The sequence below is a fragment of the Prunus dulcis genome, chromosome 1 (genome assembly GCF_902201215.1).
Source record: "Prunus dulcis chromosome 1, ALMONDv2, whole genome shotgun sequence".
NCBI lineage: Eukaryota > Viridiplantae > Streptophyta > Magnoliopsida > Rosales > Rosaceae > Prunus > Prunus dulcis.
In genome coordinates this window covers 19,745,239-19,764,517 of record NC_047650.1, presented here as the reverse complement: position 1 = coordinate 19,764,517, position 19,279 = coordinate 19,745,239, and the positions used below count along the sequence as shown (strand labels likewise).

Here is a 19,279-nt window from a genome sequence, read left to right as displayed (position 1 = left end):
TCGTACGGTGAAGAATTTAGAGGGATAATGCAAGCACGCCAGAACCCCACAGGTCAGAATCTGCGACAAAACTGGTTCTGCTGTCAAATCTATCAATTCTTGTTAAATTATATCTCAAGTTATCAAAACTTATTTATTTGTTTTTTTTTTTTTGGTCAAGTATTTGTTTACAAATAAGAAAACCAGCACGACGACAGTGACTCTACAAAAGAATCCACTTAAGCATCAAATACTGTAGGCATAAATTAAAATTATATATTGCGTATCAATTTAGAACAACAAAAACAAACAAAAATATATAGAATAAACAAGCATGCATATGCACTGACGTACAGTATGGTACGTATCTGTAAAAGCAAATGACGCATCTTATATACGACATATTTTGCAAATGGAAAAAGTTAGGAGACCACATTTTATACCACCTTATACACGGCATCTTCTATTACACCTATATGAAATATAGATAATATTATTTTTTAACTTTAAGTCAATTACAGTATGTTATGTGTGATAATTTTTTCACGTAGCAATCTGTGATTGGTCAGAGATAATAAAACAATGTTATTCCTGTTTCATAAAAAATTTTCTGCTCTAATAGAAGTGAGACCCATTGTATTTGTGGGTTCCACCTCTATTAGAGAAGTGGTACATATAAAGTAATTTTTATATGTTCCAACTAGCTGATATAATACCCAATACACATGAAACATGTAAAAATATTATCCAATACACATATAATATAAAAATAAAATATTTTTATATGTCTCGTGTAATTAAATGGTACACCATACAAAAATTTATCGTAAACAAATTGGTATATAAAATGCGATCTCCCTAGGATCGCTTGCAAATTTCCAAACAGGGTACATAGCAGTAAAAGGCACATATTTTCTTCTATTCTATGCATATTTATATGATTAATATGATTCACATTCAGCATTGCATTTTGCTGCAGGAACTCCAAAACTTAGTGCTTGAGGCAACGAATAGTTTGCTTTTTTCTTGCCTATTAAATATCATTTTTTTCACTGGCTTTAATTTAACTTTCGCCGTCCAAAGCCCTTTTCAACACCTTTAATTCCTTAGCACCATAATAAAGTGAAATATTTACCCCCAACTTGAGAGATCTCGCAGTCACTTTATCCCACCAGCAGGGCTAAGCTCAGGGGTATAATCGTCTTCGAACATTAATGAATTAATATAAAGTAATATAAATAGCCCTCGTCACCAAGCTTTTGTTTCCAAAGACAATCGTACCCACTGTTTGTCTACTAGTCATGTACGGCGAGGATGGTTCCATAAGAATAATAATGAACTTGTGTTTCTAATTTGTTTCCACTTTCTTCTTTGCTTTCACTCACTTTCGCCCCACCCCATGACCAGAAAGCAGAAGCCTTTTGCTTTCTATATAAACCCACCAAGGCCTCTTGAATTCCTTCATGCAAATTGAGCTTCAATCTCATACAAAACCACTAGTCATACTATATCTTTCTTAATTTCCTTCTAATTAATATTCAAAGGTTTGTTTTTGTGTTTTGTGAGTGTACGTACTCAATCGAGCTAGAAAATCATGAAGAACAAGGCTTCTGTTTTCTTGAAACAGATAATGACCTTGTTGAGCACCATAGCCAAATCCAAGTCCTTGGCCATCAAGAGCAAAACCAGCGCGGTGAAAGCCCGCCTCATAATGTTCTCTTTGATGAAGAACAAGAAGGTTTTGATGGACACGGTGTCTCACAAGATCCACAGCCTCCTCGGCCACGACCACCGCCACAAACAAAGCGATGAAGAGGACGACGAGGGATCGGACAGAAGCAAGGCCCTCGTTCTCTACAACACCATCGCCAACGAGTACTCGCGTTCGGCTGGTGCTTGTTCGAGCTACAATGCCATGGCCGAGGAGGACGAGGACGAAGACAATAAGTACCCGGATCTGAGGCACTCGATGTTCGACGAAGACGAGAACTTTGACGACGTGAAGGATGGCGGGTCGGTGATTGATATCGTGAGGAATTCCAAGGAGGAAGGGGAGGATTTCAAGCTGGAAGATGAGATTGATCAGGTTGCGGATTTGTTCATTAACAGGTTTCATAAACAGATACGCTTGCAAAAGCTTCTCTCCTTCAAGAGATATCAAGAAATGCTAGAGAGAAGCCTCTAATTAATTTTTAAGTGGATTTGTTTACATTAGTTAATTACATTAGGGAAGGGATCAATGGATCGATGGATCGAATCAAACCCCCTATATAAATAGGTATGTATGTGGTGTGTTTTGTTGCCTCATGCATCCATTATTGGCCCGGCTTTTTCAGAGAATATTGAGCATGGCTGAAAAGAACTTTAGGGCTTTTGTAATTTTTACATGCAAAAATGGCTGTAAAGCTATTTGTAATGTATACTTTCGAAATGGAATAAAATATTGGAGTAACCTTGCAAGTTCCAATCATCTGCTAGCCAGATATGTGTCTTGTTTTCCAAAGCCTAATAGCCTTCTGCATGTCAAGTTGGTGCTTAGTAGTTCGATTTGTTAAGACAACTTTTTTTTACTTTCTCAATCACAAGTCGATTCTTGCACTAATGGCCAAGGGTGGTGGGTTGCATCATATATATGTGTTATAAAGGGGAACCCACGCATGTTAAAGAGGTGATCATTGTTACATATTAATTAATTATATTTATAGTATATACATGTTAGGTTAGTTAATCACGGGGAGCATTTTTGCTTACCACTTTAACTCAAAGTGTATGCTCAACATCTTAACACGTGTCCATAAGTATAACAATGGCTACATAAATCAAAATAAAAAGTTAATCATAGTCATGCTTATGAACAAATGTCAAATATTAAAAAGAGTAATTAAAATGGTGAACAAAAATATTTTCATTGATCAAAACAGTTACCCGCCCTCCTCCTAAATTAGGTTAATTTAGAAAGGGTTGCTTTATTATTTACAAGAGGAGTTCTAAAGGCCTACGCTATAGCACATGACTTGCACAATTTGCACAATTTGCACAATTTTATGAGATTGGACGGTTTACAGATGTCCAAAAAGAAATTGAAAGTACGTGTTGGAAAGCCTCATAAGGATCTTCCTTTAATCTTTGGAGGTGGAGCAGAAACGGTAATAAATTTTTTTATTAAAAAAAAAGTGGCTCAATAATAGACGAGACGACATGTCGTCTAATCATCCGTGGGTTTATAATTGGTGGATCTCAAATTTCTCGACGACGAGAGATGAAACTCCGCCCAATAGAGGCTACAATTCGTGGGCTTTAATTGGGTATCATCACAATCTCAGCGTGCCAAGAAGTTGAGTGATCAGGGGACGTGGCAGGCAGCCCACGTGAGCCAAAATGGAGGGAAAATTTCCCGCCAAAAGTTAGAAGCCTGAAGTAGAGTAGCCCTAAATCGGTTTTTCAGCCGCAGAGAGAAAGAGAAACGGACAAGTTCAGAGAAGTTGAGAGGACGAAAGAAATTTAATTTCAAGAAATGGCCGGAAATGCCGAGAACCCGCCGTCAACGCCCGACTCGCCGACGTCAGTGGGGTTCAACACGGATCAGCTGCCGCACACGAGCCGCACATCCGAGAACTTCTCATCATCGTCCGACGACGACGAGGCCGCCGTCGACCCGGAAATAGTCAGGGATGAGCCCGAAGAAGACGTCCTCCTTGAAGAGGAGGAGGGAGAGGATCTCTTCCACGAATGACTCGGTTGAGGACGAGAGGGATTTGGATCAGATCATGGCCGACCGCAGAGCCGCTGAAATTGAGCTCGATACCCGCGATGGCGTACAAACAACTCGCAAGCTCCCTCATCTTCTCCATGACCAAGGTAAGCTCTCATCCAAACTTTATTTCCGTCAAAATTTAGGGCCCTTCGGTAACGTTTTCGGAGAATGTTTTCTTAGAATATTTTCAGAGAATGAAAACAAGAAAACGAACCTGAAAATGCGTCTGGTAGATTAATTAGAAAACATCTTCAGAAAACAAAAACAATGAAAAGTGTCTGGTAGTACAATTTGAAATAATAATATGTGAGTTATGTTTATGAAAACGTTTCCCATGAGAATGAAAACAACTTTTTTCTGTTTTCTACAAGTACACATGAACTTGTTTTCATAAACATTTTATGAAAACATTCTCAGTGTTTTCTGTTTTTGGGCCACCGAATGTTTCTGCCTCATTTTTGTTCTCTGAAAATGAAAACAACCCCTTAAAATGTTACCGAACGGGCCTTTAATGTCTCCGTACAATTGGGAACCAAAGATAGCTGTATTAGATTGTATGATGATGATGTTGATTATGTTAGTTTAATGTTGATTCTGTTGGCATTTTGGTTGCAGATACTGATGATGACAGCTACAGGCCTTCAAAGAGGGCGAGGGCTGATTTCAGGCCTCCAAGAAGCTACGACGATAATGATGGAATGCAGAGTTCACCAGGAAGATCACAGCGTGGAAACTCCAGAGAGGATGTCCCAATGACTGACCAGACTGATGATGATGGCTATGAGGTTTAGTTATACAAATCATGCTTCTGACTTGGATGACCTTTTACATGAATTTCTTGAGTAAATTTCTTCAAGCTTTTCTCATTTTAAATGAATTTCATGTGCAGGATGATGATGACCAAGAAGCCGAGTTTGAGATGTATCGTGTTCAGGGAACACTCAGGGAGTGGGTTACTAGAGATGAAGTGCGAAGATTTATAGCCAAGAAGTTCAAAGAATTTCTGCTCACCTTTGTGAAGAAGGGTTCTTCTGACATTGAATATGTGCGCCTCATTAATGAGATGGTATTAGGTAAGGGCTTAGCTTTGTTTAACCGGCTCTTATGCTCTGTTAACTGTACATTGGCCATTTGTACTTTTTATCTCAATGTGTTGTGCAAGCAGCAAGCTACATAATGCCTTGGATCTTTAATTTGAATTTTGAATCAACTCACTGTTGCATTTTGTAGCCAATAAGTGTAGTCTGGAGATTGATTACAAGCAATTCATTGGTACTCATCCCAATATTGCCATTTGGTTGGCTGATGCTCCCCAGTCTGTCCTGGAAGTCATGGAAGATGTTGCCAAGAATGTGGTGTTTAGTTTACATCCCAATTACAAACGTATCCATCAAAAGATCTACGTTAGGATAACCAACTTACCTGTTTACGATCAGATTCGCAACATTCGGTATTGTGGAGATTTTTTTTTCTTTTTTTGCTACATCTTTGCTACCTTTTTCCTTTGAGGTGTAAATGTCATCCTGCTCTTATGGTGTGCAGGCAGATCCATTTGAATACCATGATTCGTATTGGAGGCGTTGTGACCCGACGCTCTGGGGTCTTTCCCCAATTGCAACAAGTAAAGTACGATTGCAATAAATGTGGGGCAATCTTGGGGCCATTCTTTCAGAACTCTTATTCAGAAGTTAAAGTTGGTTCTTGCCCTGAATGCCAATCAAAAGGACCGTTCAGTGTCAATATTGAGCAGGTGAGTTTTACAAATTTACATACATTTGCCTTCAGTTTTCTTTTTGGCTGGAAAAATCTGAAGAGAAGAAAGGGAATTAACATTGAATGTTGTGGAGGCTGTTATGGGAACTTATAATTAATACTGCACCTCAATTATGCTAAACAGCTGTAAGAGGTTAGGTTTTTTGTTTCGGGTCCAGTATCCCTGTAAAATTAGTTACTTTTTTTTGTTTTGGGTTTCCATGCATTTTCTCAGACAAGAATATAAGTTAAACACAAATTGAACCTCATACGTGTCCATCTATTTCTTGCTTCAGACCATATACAGGAACTATCAAAAGCTTACACTCCAAGAGAGCCCAGGAATTGTGCCTGCAGGTCGGCTTCCAAGATACAAGGAAGTGATACTGTTGAATGATCTAATTGATTGTGCTCGTCCAGGGGAAGAGATTGTAGGATCCTCATCCTGGTCTTCCTCATTTTTTTCTTGTTACTTGTTTTAGTGAATTCTTACTAATATTCTGTTTTCCGTTCTGTTTGATTTATTTCAGGAGGTCACTGGCATTTATTCAAATAATTTTGACTTATCTTTGAATACAAAGAACGGGTTTCCTGTATTTGCCACTGTGGTTGAAGCAAATTATATCACAAAGAAGCAAGACCTCTTTTCTGCTTACAAACTTACCCAGGAAGATAAAGATGAGATCGAAAAGTTGTCTAAAGACCCAAGAATAGGAGAAAGGGTTGCTACCAAACCCTTGTATCTTTCTCAACTAAGTATCTCTTGTATTATCATGAAATAACTATATGTTCTATGAACGCAGATTGTCAAGTCCATTGCACCATCAATCTATGGCCACGAGGACATAAAGACTGCAATAGCTCTTGCCATGTTTGGAGGCCAAGAGAAAAATGTTGAGGGAAAACATCGACTCCGAGGGGATATAAATGTACTTCTCCTAGGTGATCCTGGCACGGCAAAATCACAGTTTCTTAAGTAAGAGCTACTACCATCAGTTTAAAAGTGAATCAATTTCTTGGCTCTAAAGATCTAATTAATTTTATCAATTTCTGCCCCACAAGGTATGTTGAAAAGACTGGGCAGAGAGCTGTGTATACTACTGGTAAAGGAGCATCTGCTGTGGGACTCACAGCTGCTGTGCACAAGGATCCTGTTACAAGGGAGTGGACCCTTGAAGGAGGAGCTCTTGTTCTTGCTGACAAGGGAATATGCCTTATTGATGAATTTGACAAAATGAATGATCAGGATAGGTATGACAATGCTAGTATATATGTAAATCTTCCAATTATGTAAAACTGACAACCACGCTCGTCCCTTTCCAGCTTATTTTGAGTATTTGAGCATTTACATTTTCATCTCAATTAGGGTGAGTATTCATGAAGCAATGGAGCAACAAAGTATTAGCATATCAAAAGCTGGGATTGTCACTTCTCTCCAAGCACGCTGCTCGGTCATTGCAGCTGCAAACCCTGTTGGTGGAAGGTATGATAAGAGGATAAATGACGAAGAGTAGCCAACTGGACATAATTTGTTGCATTTGTAAAGCTGGCACTATCTTCTATTCTCCATTGAGCCATTCACTTGTATTTCTAGGAACAAATCTAACCTGCATGTCTGTATTCCAGATATGATTCCTCTAAGACATTTTCACAAAATGTCGAGTTAACAGATCCCATCGTCTCTCGTTTTGACATCCTCTGTGTTGTTAAGGTTAGAATCCTACAAACTCGTCTTCTTCTCCACAATTTTGTTTCCGTTCATTCTCACAGGGAAGGAAATTGATGACATGCAGGATGTGGTTGACCCCGTCACTGATGAAATGCTTGCAAAGTTTGTTGTTGATAGCCATTTCAAGTCGCAAGCTAAGGGAGCTAACATGGATAATATGCCCTTAAGCAATTCTGAAGAAGATACCTCCGACAGCCCAGTGGATCCAGAGGTTATACTTCATATCTACCCAGTTTATCCACTTGTACCTTCCTGGTTTGTCTGGAATTGAGTTTCTTTCTTTTTGAATCTCATAGAGTTTTTTGCCTGAACTTTCAGATACTTTCTCAAGATATGCTAAAGAAATACTTAACGTATGCCAAGTTAAATGTATTCCCAAGGTTGCATGACGCTGATCTGGAAAAGCTCACACTTGTTTATGCTGAATTGCGGAGAGAATCTTCAGTTAGTTTCTCTTCTTGTCTTTGTACTTGAAGGTTTGTGTTTTGGGTTGTCTTATAGGAAACTTACTCTTTCATTTTTTGTTTAGCATGGACAAGGAGTACCCATAGCTGTAAGGCACATAGAATCAATGATTCGAATGTCTGAAGCACATGCAAGAATGCACCTTAGACAGCATGTAATACAAGAAGATGTGGATATGGCAATTCGTGTATTACTAGATTCGTTTATCTCTACCCAAAAATTTGGAGTGCAGAAAGCTCTGCAAAAGGTATCAAAGAGTGACATCTTCCCTTAACTTTTCCCCCCTACTTATGGTGTTCTGATATTCTTCCAAAGCTTCTAATATTGTGACAAAATGGCAAGTCTAGTTTCCACATTGAATGGTTCTGATTTTTGCTATTATTTCTCATAGCAATAGAACTCTACATTATAGTTAAAGAAAATAAGTTCTCATGAGAATCATCTGTAGCTGTAGGTCTTGGCCGAATATGGACGCCCTTAATTTTTGAAGACTAGAACTATGTGTGTGCGTTTTCATGATCAAGCATCACTAAACTATACCTGATCTTGTTCCTACTCTAACATTATAATCTGATAATTTTCTTATGCATGCTTGAATTAGAATGTGTAGAAGATTAGTTGGTAAAATCTTTGAAGCTCTTTAGTGGTCGATTCCTGAAGAATTTGTTTTGTATTTGCAGAGCTTCAGAAAGTACATGACTTTCAAGAAGGATTACAACAATGTGCTCCTCCATTTACTGCGTCAGCTTGTGAAGGACGCAATTCACTTTGAAGAAATTGTTTCTGGCTCTAGTTCAGCGCTCACCCATATTGATGTCAGAGTTGGAGATTTGCAGAGAATGGTAATGCAATCATGAACGGCTGATATTGGAAATTTACTTTACTTGCATAAACAAAATAGGCAGTTAACCATCGAGCTTTTTGCATTGGATTTATCTTGTGCAGGCACAGGAGCATGAGATCTTTGATCTAAAACCCTTCTTTACGAGTGCCCTTTTTTCATCAGCCGGCTTTGTGTTGGATGAACAGCAGGGATTGATTAGGCATCACCTTCCAAGATAATGCAACAAAGTATCGATTTTGAATTGGTTGAAAGAGTTTTTCATGTTAGACGGAGACTATTAGTAACTATGAACCACATAATTTAGCAATTATAGATAGATTATGGACAAATCTCACAATTTCCATTTGCTTTGAATGCTGCTACCTAGTCTCATGTTCCTTACAAACATTCTGCCTAGTACTGCATTCCTGTCTACCCAAGATGCACATGCTTTGCTTGGTAGAATTCGTCTGTCAGAACTTTGCTCACATATAACCTAGCTTATGGTGAATCTTCATATATTGCTTCATGTCATACAACGTATGGCATTGATTAATATACGCATATAAAATACAGTGTTAGAAAGTGTGAGTAACCATTTTAAGCAGCCTTTTTTTCAACATAATTTAAATAAAAAGCCTTTTTAAAATAACCCCTCTTAAATAGAATTCATGGATGACTTATTTATACTCAAAACAATTACTCAGCCCTTCTAAGTCCCAACTATTTTTTCTTGTTCCCAAATAATCTTTTTCATTTTTTTTTTCTCTTTTGCTCAAAACAATTTTATAAAAGGGGATTTACTATTATACTCAATATAGGAGCTCAAATTATAAAAAAAAAACTTTATATGAAATGGATTTTAGAAACACACCCGAAGTTCATTTACAACATAACAAAAAGGCTTTTAACTTCTTTTAAATTACAAAACTGTCACTGATTTCTTAAAACAAACTCAATATCAAAACCTCATAAAAAATTTCAAAACACTTTATAGGGCATCAAAGTAATTTAATTATTAAAATTAAGTTCAATAGGGCCATATGTTATTTTTTGGATTTTTTTTTGGATTTATTTATAAAAATTAAATAGTGTAGGGTTTATTTATAATTTTAGTGTTAAGAATGAATATATGACTAAATATCTTTTTATGAAATTCTTATAATGCGCATTTTACTCTTCGAATTTGCTAAACATTACAACAACTATAAAATTCAAGTTCAGTCCCACCCCACCCCCTCCTCCTCCTCCTCTTCCTCCTCCTCCTCATCCCCTTGTCAACCATGGTCAGAGAAGGGAGAGGGAAAGGTGAAAACAAAAAGAAATGAGGGGCTTTGTTCTTAAAAATTTGGAAGCTGGGTTTGTTTAGTAATTTAATGGGTGTATAAAGAAGCTCCCATCAGCTAAACTATAACCCCTTAAAATGTCTAAAATGACCCCAACACTACAATACACCGGCGACCTTGATTTAACGGTGAGACCGTGCAGCCACCTATCCATCTCTCTCCTATCTTCCACTTCTAGTATATATTATTCTTTTGTCTGTTTCATAGAAAAACAAGCCCCTTTCAAATCGACTGTTGCATTTGTAGTGGTTTATGCAAAATCGAAGGCGGGTTTAGGGTTAAGCCGATGGTCCTGATGGAAGGGAGGCGTAAGATCACTGAGCTGCTGCTGCTGCTGCTGCTGATTGGTTGCTCTGCTTCTCAGATCCAAGCTTCTTCTGAAAACGAACCCGATGCGGTACCATATTCTCTTTCCTTATTATTATTATTCATAATTTATCAAAATTATCAAAATCCACTACCTCCTTTTCTTTATCCTTAAAGACTTTTGACAAACAGTTGATGATTGACAGATCTTCTACGAGCCATTTTCTGTGTCATTTGAAGGTCGCTGGATCGTTTCTTCCAAGGATGAGTACAAAGGTATTCCCTTTCACCATTTACTGTCTTTTGTTTTGCTTTGTTTATTATGTAACTATCTTACGTTGTTGAAGAAATAAATAGTCAAAACTTTTTCTTATGGTTTAAATGGTTTTCTGTGATGTGAACAAGAAACTTGTTCATACTGTAATTCAAGTCATTTTGAACTCATATCAATTGATGCTACTGTGATTAATTTCTGTATATTTTCGGCAACTTCCTCATGCATGTAGGCCACACTTGAGAACTCTCTGAATGTGTTGCTTTGGCAGTGAATTTTGTGTACTGATATGTTTATATAATTTAGGTGTCTGGAAACTGTCCAAGAGTGAGGGACATGATGATTATGGTCTTTTGGTCAGTGAGAAGGCGAGGAAGTATGCTGTAGTGAAAGACCTGGGTAAGGCTGTGAGCCTTAAGGATGGAACCATTGTCCTGCAGTTTGAGGTTAGGTTCCAGAATGGGCTTGAGTGTGGCGGTGCTTACTTGAAATACCTCCGGCCCCAGGAGGCTGGATGGAAACCAGAGGAATTTGACAACGATTCTCCCTACTCCATTATGTTTGGACCTGACAAATGTGGCTCCACAAACAAGGTTCATTTCATCTTTAAGCACAAGAACCCCAAGAGTGGAGAGTATGTTGAGCACCATCTCAAGGACCCTCCATCTGTGCCCTCTGACAAACTCTCTCATGTCTACACTGCAATACTGAAACCTAACAATGAAGTTAGAATTTTAATAGATGGGGAGGAGAAGAAGAAGGCAAATTTCCTTTCAGCTAATGATTTCGAGCCTGCCTTAATTCCGGCCAAGACAATTCCTGACCCAGATGATAAGAAGCCAGAGGACTGGGATGAGCGGGCAAAGATTCCAGATCCACATGCTGTGAAGCCAGATGATTGGGATGAGGATGCACCAATGGAAGTCGAAGATGAGGATGCTGTAAAACCTGAAGGGTGGTTGGATGATGAGCCTGAAGAGATTGATGACCCTGAAGCTACAAAGCCAGAAGATTGGGACGATGAAGAGGATGGTGTATGGGAACCAACAAAAACGGATAACCCCAAGTGTTCGTTGGCACCGGGTTGTGGAGAATGGAAGAAGCCAATGAAGATAAATCCTGCTTATAAAGGAAAATGGAGCCCTCCTCTTATTGACAACCCCAGTTACAAGGGTATTTGGAAACCTCAAGAAATTCCAAACCCTAGCTACTTTGAGACTGAGAAGCCTGACTTTGAGGCCATCACTGCTATTGGCATTGAGATCTGGACAATGCAGGATGGCATATTGTTTGACAATATTCTCATAGCTGATGATGAGAAGGTTGCTGAATCTTATAGGCTAACAACATGGAAGCCGAAGTTTGAAAATGAGAAAGAGAAACAGAAGGCTGAGGAAGAAGCTGCTGGTCTTTCAGACGGACTCTCAGGCTTCCAGGTAATCAACTTTTAACTTTATATTTGAGTTTCCTTCATTTCTATTGACTTTTGGTACTTCGTAATCTAACTAACAAACTTTATAAACTAATACTTGCAGAAAAAAATATTTGACCTTCTCTACAAAATAGCAGACGTTCCTTCTTGGATGCGTACAAACCCAAGATCATTGTAAGTCTTTGCCTTGTCATCGTTTTTTTTTAATTGAGAGCTATTGCCGCATCTAACAGCTTTTGTCATTTCTCTGCTAGTGAGGTTGTAAATGATGTTAACATTGTATGCTATTACAATTGAGCTTGTAGATTATGCTTAATTGAGCATGTTTATGCGATGTTCATGCAGGACCTAATTGAGAAGGGAGAAAAACAGCCGAATATTACAATTGGTATCATTGTATCCATCGTGGTTGTTCTTTTGACAGTTGTCTTTAAAATCCTTTTTGGTGGCAAAAAACCCAAGGTATGCTGTTACACCCTGCATATGTTTGCATTTTTCTGTAATGGTTGTGACTTCTGATATTGCAGTAATTACATGATTGCACTTGTAAACTCTTTTGTCCCGGACTTTGCAGGTCACTGTTCCTGAAACAGTTAGGCCTGCAGCTGCAGAGGCTTCCAACACTCAAGGAAGCAGTGAGGAGAAGGAAGATGAGAGTGAGAAGGAAGATGCTGCTGCTCCTCCCCGCAGGCGGCCTACCAGAAGGGAAACTTAAGTAGCATGTGCTTGTTATGTTTGCAAAATTTTGAGATAGAACCTAAATGGCTGGATCTGTTACTAATACGTTTCCAGAGAATTTTCTTTTCTACTTCTTATCAGAACACTTGCATGAGTATGGATTCGCTATACTCGCATGTGCTGATCGTTATTTTACTTTTTCTAATGTGTTCTGTTGGAGGTAGATGTTGTTCCACTATATGACAGTTGTACTCCCGATTTACCCCCCCCCCCTCAGTCTTCGTTATAAGTTATGGAATGCTTTGTGTTTCTGATGTCTCATTTCTGCTATAGGTTGTCAACTTGTCATTATGAAATTCGTGTTTTGGGACCATATAGCCTTTAAGAGCCCATGTGATAACAGCAACATATATATAACTAAATCACCAAAAATCACCACATGAACAATAGCCATCCTTAAAATGGTGGAAACAATTTGGGTCCTTAAGTATGATTTCTCGTCCTACCATCTGGGATATAATTTTTGCAGAATCATGGCAGTTGCGGCACACCCGCAGATTCTTTGTTACGCGTATCGTCGATCCGGCTTGTGTGCTGATGAGACCAAAAGAAATGGCCAACATTTCACTGTGCCCAATTGGAATGCACTCACGCTCTTCATCCACATCATGGAAGCTAAAATCCGAATCACGTCTATGTCCTTCATCTTCCATTTTCAGCATCAAACCCTGCAACTCCCCGTATATTCCCTGTGATCTTGGGTGAGAAACATCCCCCGTCCCAAACACATGAACTTTGTTTCTCAATTCCATCCAAGTATAAGCTTTTTTAGTTTTCAAACCCATATCTATAATCGTTCCTCTTAGTTCCTCCACCATGTCCCATTTTGCATAGTGAGCATACCAGTTGGAGAGCAAAACATAATTATCAGCATTAAGAGGCTCCAAATCACAGAGCTGCTCAATGACCCGCTTGCCCAATTTCGATTGCTCGTGAATCCTACAGCCATCTAGCAATGCTCTCAGCACCTCGGCATCTCCTTCAATCTTTTTGTCAGCAATGAAGTTCTTTGCGTCATCAAACAACCCATAACGAGATAGAAGAGTTACCAACAAAACAGAGTGTGCAACTGCAGGCGTCTTGATGCAGTTGAAGTAAAACTTCCCTTCCTCAACCATGAGCGCAGCAACACAAGCACGAAGGACAGCAGCATACGTGATTTCATCTATCTGTATACTTGAGTCCTCCATTTGGCGGAATAAATTGACTCCGAGCTGCCCTTGTCCATGTAAGCTGTAGCCCAATATCATCACGGTCCATGAAACAACATCTTTGTCCTTCAACCCGGCAAAAATTTTCGAAGCAGATTCGATAAATCCTGACTTGACATACATGTCCATTAGAGCATTCAAGACAGTGAGATTCATACGGATACCATTTCGAATCAAGTATCCGTGAATTTCTTTTCCTTGTTTACTTGCAGACATTCTTGCACATGCTGGGAGAACGCTAGATACTGAGAGAGAATCCGGCTTCGCTCCATCCGCAATCATCTGCCTAAACAATTTAAGACCCTCATTGAAGCCTCCTCTTTTCAAATTGGCATGAATCATTCCTGTCCAGGAAATGACATCTTTCGAAGGCATTTGATCGAAAACTGACCGAGCATCATCAAAACAGCCACAATCCATGTACATTTTCAAGAGGGTATTGCTCACCAACACATCAAACTCCAATCCACGTTCCTTGGCAACCCGGTGGACCTTTTTCCCATCAATCACCGATTTTAACATGCCACAGGCACCAGCAGCTGTTGCCAGCGCCACAGGATCTATCTGAGCTCCAGATTCAACCATTCCATCAAAAACGTGAAGCGCCATGCCGGGCTTACCTTCCATGATGTACAACCTAGCCAGCATAGTCCAAGAAACAGAGTCCTTGACAGGGGACTTGTCGAAGAGCCCTTTTGCGGCGTCAACGCTGTGGAGACGGCCGTACAGTTCGATGAGAGCAGCAACCACGTAACGGTCATCGGAGCAGCCCAGCTTGAGAGCGTGGCCATGGAGCTGTTTGCCGAGAGGAAGATCAACGGAAAGGCGGGAGGCGGATAAGATCCGGGGGAGAGTGTGTCTATCGGGACGAACACCGCGGAGCAGCATTTGGTGGTATGTGGAGAGGGCGTTGTCGAAATGGGCATTGGCGATATGGGTTTGGATAAGCTTGTTCCATGCAAAGGTGTCTGAGTGGGGCATTTTTTCGAGCAGCTTGCGGGTCACAGCCACCCTCGTGCTGGTCTTGGAATTCCGGGGATGCTTGTACTGGGCAGTGTCGATTGGTTTCTCGATGACGATCAAACGCTGAATTTGAGCTGATGCAAGGACTTCCATGGCGATGATTGAATCAAACCCAATTCCGCATTGCCTGTTGGGAACTTGGAGAGCCCTGGTGTTGTTGGTGGTGGGAATATACACTGATTACTACGATGTTATCGAGGGACAAGTTTCTTTTTCTGGAGATGCGCAGTTGAAGTTTAGTTGAAGAACGACGACATGTCGTGCTCGTTATCAGGATTCTTCTCTCAATGGAATAACGACACCTTTGGTAGAAGCGCTCACCTATTAACGAAAAAAAGTTTTGACCCAAAAGTAATAATCTATCTATACAGTCCGGATCTCTTGGACCCACATAAAACAAAAAACAGAGTGAAACATTCGAAATATCAAAAAATGTCATTGGTTAATATAAATATTAAGAATTAAAATTATTAATCAAATGAGGATAATATGGTAAATTCACACTTTTTTATATTTAAAAAAATTAAAATTAAAAGAAAAATTAGATAATTGATCCTATTTTTGTGGAATACAATTACCCATTATCTTTTTTAATTCTAAAATAAACTTTAATTTTTTTTTTAAAAGCCTCTCTCAGGTGCGTATAGTTTGGCACTTCAACTATTTTTGGTCCCTATAGTTTGGCACTTCAACTATTTTTGACCATGTAGTTTCAATTTCTTCACTTTTGACCTTGTAGTTTTATATTTGAAGCAATTCAAGGACAATATGAAATTTATGTTAATTTCTTTAACGGAGCAACCATGTGCCTCTCACATGAAAAGGCAATATTGTTAGACCAAAACCCCACACTAAAAGCTTGGTCTCTACCTCTTCCTCAGGGCACCAAATGGGCAATCAAAATCTCAAAATCCTCCCTCCTTCACTATCCCAAATTCCCAGCACCTACCTAACCAATCTCTACCTCCACCATCCCTTTCTCTCTCCCTACAGATTCAATCTTCCAAATAATCAATTTCTCTTCCTCCTTTCTCAACTCCCTCCACCATTCTCTACCTCACACCTACCACCACTCCGAATGCTTTTGTGAATTTTCTTCTTTTACTATAACTGTAACGGACCTTGAATTCTTTCTTGGTTGTCAGACATGCCTTTTTTGCTGCAAGTGTAAGACCCTTGTTTTGGGTATAATGCAATCAGATTTGACTAAAAAATACACTCAAATGTTCATTGTGAAACAACAATTAGATTTAACAATCATAATAGAAAGATCCTAAATTCTTGGTTTTTTTATTATTTTTATTTTATATAAAGATACTTCATTAGAAAAGCCTTGGAAAGGCCAAAGGAGGAAGCAAGACATGAATAAACGATCCTGCATAAATACAAAATTAGAACCACCAGGCAATAGCAACTAAAGCCGACACGACACGGTCTATTGTTAGTCCTAACTTGTAGCGTAGGGTTTTGGTCTGACAATATTGCCCCTCTATGTGAGGGCACGTGGTTGCTATGTTAAAGAAATTGACATAAAAATTTATATTGTCCTTGAATTGCTCCAAATATGAAACCACATTGTCAGAAGTGACGAAATTGAAACTACAAGGACAAAAGTGGTTGAAGTGCCAAACTACAGGGATCAAAAGTGACTTTTGGCCTAATGCTCACACACGGTCGGATCTAAGTGAACCTCAATTTAGAGAGTCTTAATTTTGTGTGATTGTGTTGTCACATAAGATAGCCACACTCAAGACTTGCTCATACCGTAGATTAAACGCCTAGAAGCATTTATGTTAGCCGCTAAGGTGGGAAAATTTTCTTAGCTAAACGTGATCCAATGTTCAAGCATACTAGAAGATGAAATGGAATTTAAAAACATGATTCAAATGTTGAATTAGCAAAACCCAATACCACCCTATACAATCTTTTAACCAAGGTACTCTGCATATAATACCATGTTTCAAAACATTGAACGTCAATACAGTCTTCCAAGTAAACCGGCATTAAATTGATAGCCGCAGGAATCCCACGGGGCTCTAGAAAAACAAAGAAAAGAAAGACACACAAAAATTCACGGCCAGTCAAAAATTTTGAAAGAGTAGATAGAAAAAGGCCAAAAGTGACTGTAGGGTCCACTTGGGGATTTGATATATAAAGCAACAGGAAATGGATCTAAGGAAAGAACCAGCCCAACTTTGACCAAAATTTCATGCTCTGTTAATACTTGGAATTGGACGATGGGTATTGGCACGGGCTGAGCTGGTAACTGCTGTTGCTGGTGCCTACTCGTGGGGTCAGCTGAGAATGAGAGTACACGTGCAAGTCAAGGATTGGTGTGCAAATTAATTCATTCTCATTCACGTAACGCAATTGTAGATAATGGGAGTTTGCAGAAATGTGTAGATTGAAAGCTAGCTGACCCTTTTGACTGTTATTTTGTCCATTTCCCCCCATCGTCTCTCAAATCTCAATCCACAGCAAGTTATGAGTGGCCCTGCCAGTTCGTCATCTATCTAGGCCAGACAGTCCAACTATGCCAAACCCACCTGGCTTCTCTACCCTACCTACCAATAACACCACCACATTCCACTATGGACATTTGCAGAAAACCAGCTATATTTCTCCGACATACAGGTGATATTGGAGGAGGGATTCGAACACAAAACATGCGATACAAAATCACTGTTAATCACTTGAGTTACGAGTCTCTTGTTAGTTAGGTTAATTTTTTACATGCACACAATCAGATTCGCATCAAGCACTTGGAATCTGGATGATTATAGATAATGGGAATTAATTAATTAACATGGCAGAAGAACCCAAGAATATAATATTGATAGCTTTAGCAAAAAAGATGGTGATCATTAGGCAAAAAGTGCAATGAGAAAGAGAGTAATTTGTATTGAAAAAGAGCAAGAAAACAGTCATGTATTTACATAGCTGTGTGATGTGAGAAATCAGTATGAACTGCAGAACATATATTCACTTCATATCAATCAAAATCTAAAGAGAGGACCCTCCTACTTAACTCCTAACTAATTAACAATCCACGGCAAGGATCATCATTTCCTTGATGGTTTGATCTTGATCTTGGCTTTGGAAGTAGCAGTACTAGAACTCTTTTGGTTCTGGGACGCCTTTAATGAGTTGGGTTGAGATTTCTTATTGGAAGATCTTCTCATCCCAAACGAAGACAGCCTTCTGCTCTTCTCCCTCGTCTCTCTGATGGGCTCAAGCCTCGGCTTCCATTGCCGCGACCCAACAAGCTGCGTGTAGTCTTTCTGCAACTGTGCCGTCGTGCAAACCCTGCTATTGGCTTTGGCAAAATTATTTGCCTCATCTTTGTTATTCGCTGCTTCCTCGTTGAGCTTCCCTTCCTCCAACATCTGGGATATAAACTCGTCGGAAACGCGTATCCTCAAGCACCCAGATGGCGTTTTCTGAATATCAAACGGCTCGCAATTCGCAGCCTTCCTTAGAAACGCGGTTTTTGACGAGTCTTTGGTATTGAACGAAGCAATGGTCACGAAAGAAAGCACCGACTGGAACAAGTGTTGAGGTAGCAGAAAGTACTTGTGGCCGAGCTGAAGCTGGTCATCTTCAGAGAGAGCCGGGATCTTCTGTCCGATATAGAACGAATCGGACCGGCACACAAGGTGTTTCGGAAACTCCATCATGAGCTCGGAGACGTAGATTGGGCTGTGGTAGATCAAAACCAGGCCGTCGGATTTGACGAGCTTGATGGTACCCACAACCTGGCGCTGTTGATCGGTGTGACGAAGCTGCACGCGAGAGAGATGGTGGTTGCCCATCAACTGGAAACACCATGGGATCATCTGGAGAGTGAAAAATCGCAACCTCATTTGTCAATTTGTGAGATTAAGAGAGGTATAATCGACTGTGAACTTTCCGCATATATATGAAGGGCAGAAAGATGATTGATGATAAGGTGTTTGATTAAATTATTGAGTGAGAGGGAGGGGAGAGCAAAAAGGGCTGTGTCTTTTGTGCAGGTGGTGTGGGGTTGAGAGAATTGATTACAAGCTAACAAGATTTGAGGTGGGTTTCTTAGGGTTTATATATATATATATATATATATATATATATCTCATTTGGCGAATGTAAAAGAATAATATATATTTTTTAGGAGTAGAAGACTGAAGACTGAAGAGAGGAGAGAGAGAGAGAGAGAGGGGCGAGAGACCCGGGTAAAGCTTTGCTTTCTTTTGTGGCACATCACATACATAGTAGTTTGCATCCACTTTTTGTTTATTAATTTTGAAAGTTTGACAGTTTGGGGTTGGTTTGACTGCAATTTCTTCTGGAACGCCAATTGAGGCCAAAGCTAGGCTGGAATTTTAAATCTCAGATCCCGCCTTTCATTCATGAATTATGATGTGTGGTCCAAAACCCTTTTTAAACTCACTGTGGGAAACCCATAAATGCC

The 19,279-nt window shown here is 39.5% G+C and overlaps 4 protein-coding genes and 1 pseudogene across 5 annotated transcripts; 3 read left to right on the top strand and 2 right to left on the bottom strand.

Moving 5' to 3' along the window:
* Positions 1 to 1,361: 1,361 nt before the first annotated feature.
* Positions 1,362 to 2,446, top strand: LOC117638801. The gene has a single exon (XM_034373929.1). The coding sequence runs from the start codon at positions 1,574 to 1,576 to the stop codon at positions 2,162 to 2,164; it is 591 nt and encodes a 196-aa protein (XP_034229820.1). The 5' UTR covers positions 1,362 to 1,573; the 3' UTR covers positions 2,165 to 2,446.
* An 820-nt stretch (positions 2,447 to 3,266) lies between these two features.
* LOC117638777 (DNA replication licensing factor MCM2) lies at positions 3,267 to 8,885 on the top strand. The gene is given in 17 exon segments (XM_034373895.1): positions 3,267 to 3,708; positions 3,710 to 3,837; positions 4,349 to 4,518; positions 4,623 to 4,806; positions 4,964 to 5,183; positions 5,276 to 5,483; positions 5,782 to 5,916; positions 6,016 to 6,207; positions 6,289 to 6,461; positions 6,548 to 6,736; positions 6,852 to 6,968; positions 7,112 to 7,196; positions 7,279 to 7,425; positions 7,533 to 7,658; positions 7,744 to 7,926; positions 8,360 to 8,521; positions 8,625 to 8,885. Coding segments are annotated over 17 exon segments (2,751 nt in total). The 5' UTR covers positions 3,267 to 3,493; the 3' UTR covers positions 8,742 to 8,885.
* Positions 8,886 to 10,001: 1,116 nt separating this feature from the next.
* LOC117638794 lies at positions 10,002 to 12,856 on the top strand (annotated as a pseudogene). Its single transcript, XR_004587308.1, has 6 exons — positions 10,002 to 10,245; positions 10,361 to 10,430; positions 10,735 to 11,864; positions 11,964 to 12,034; positions 12,206 to 12,322; positions 12,435 to 12,856. The product of XR_004587308.1 is annotated as a calnexin homolog (transcript).
* Positions 12,857 to 12,932: 76 nt separating this feature from the next.
* On the bottom strand, positions 12,933 to 15,081 carry LOC117638785 (pentatricopeptide repeat-containing protein DOT4, chloroplastic-like). The gene has a single exon (XM_034373908.1). The coding sequence runs from the start codon at positions 14,923 to 14,925 to the stop codon at positions 12,961 to 12,963; it is 1,965 nt and encodes a 654-aa protein (XP_034229799.1). The 5' UTR covers positions 14,926 to 15,081; the 3' UTR covers positions 12,933 to 12,960.
* Positions 15,082 to 17,708: 2,627 nt separating this feature from the next.
* On the bottom strand, positions 17,709 to 18,918 carry LOC117613871. Its single transcript, XM_034342478.1, has one exon. It carries the CDS (start codon positions 18,693 to 18,695, stop codon positions 17,895 to 17,897), a length of 801 nt encoding a protein of 266 aa, XP_034198369.1. The 5' UTR covers positions 18,696 to 18,918; the 3' UTR covers positions 17,709 to 17,894.
* Positions 18,919 to 19,279: the final 361 nt, after the last annotated feature.

Bases quoted from the DNA above. Each gene is read 5' to 3' on its own strand.
- LOC117613871 (XM_034342478.1), bottom strand. From the start codon at position 18,695: ATGAGGTTGCGATTTTTCACTCTCCAGATGATCCCATGGTGTTTCCAG.
- LOC117638801 (XM_034373929.1), top strand. From the start codon at position 1,574: ATGAAGAACAAGGCTTCTGTTTTCTTGAAACAGATAATGACCTTGTTG.
- LOC117638785 (XM_034373908.1), bottom strand. From the start codon at position 14,925: ATGGAAGTCCTTGCATCAGCTCAAATTCAGCGTTTGATCGTCATCGAG.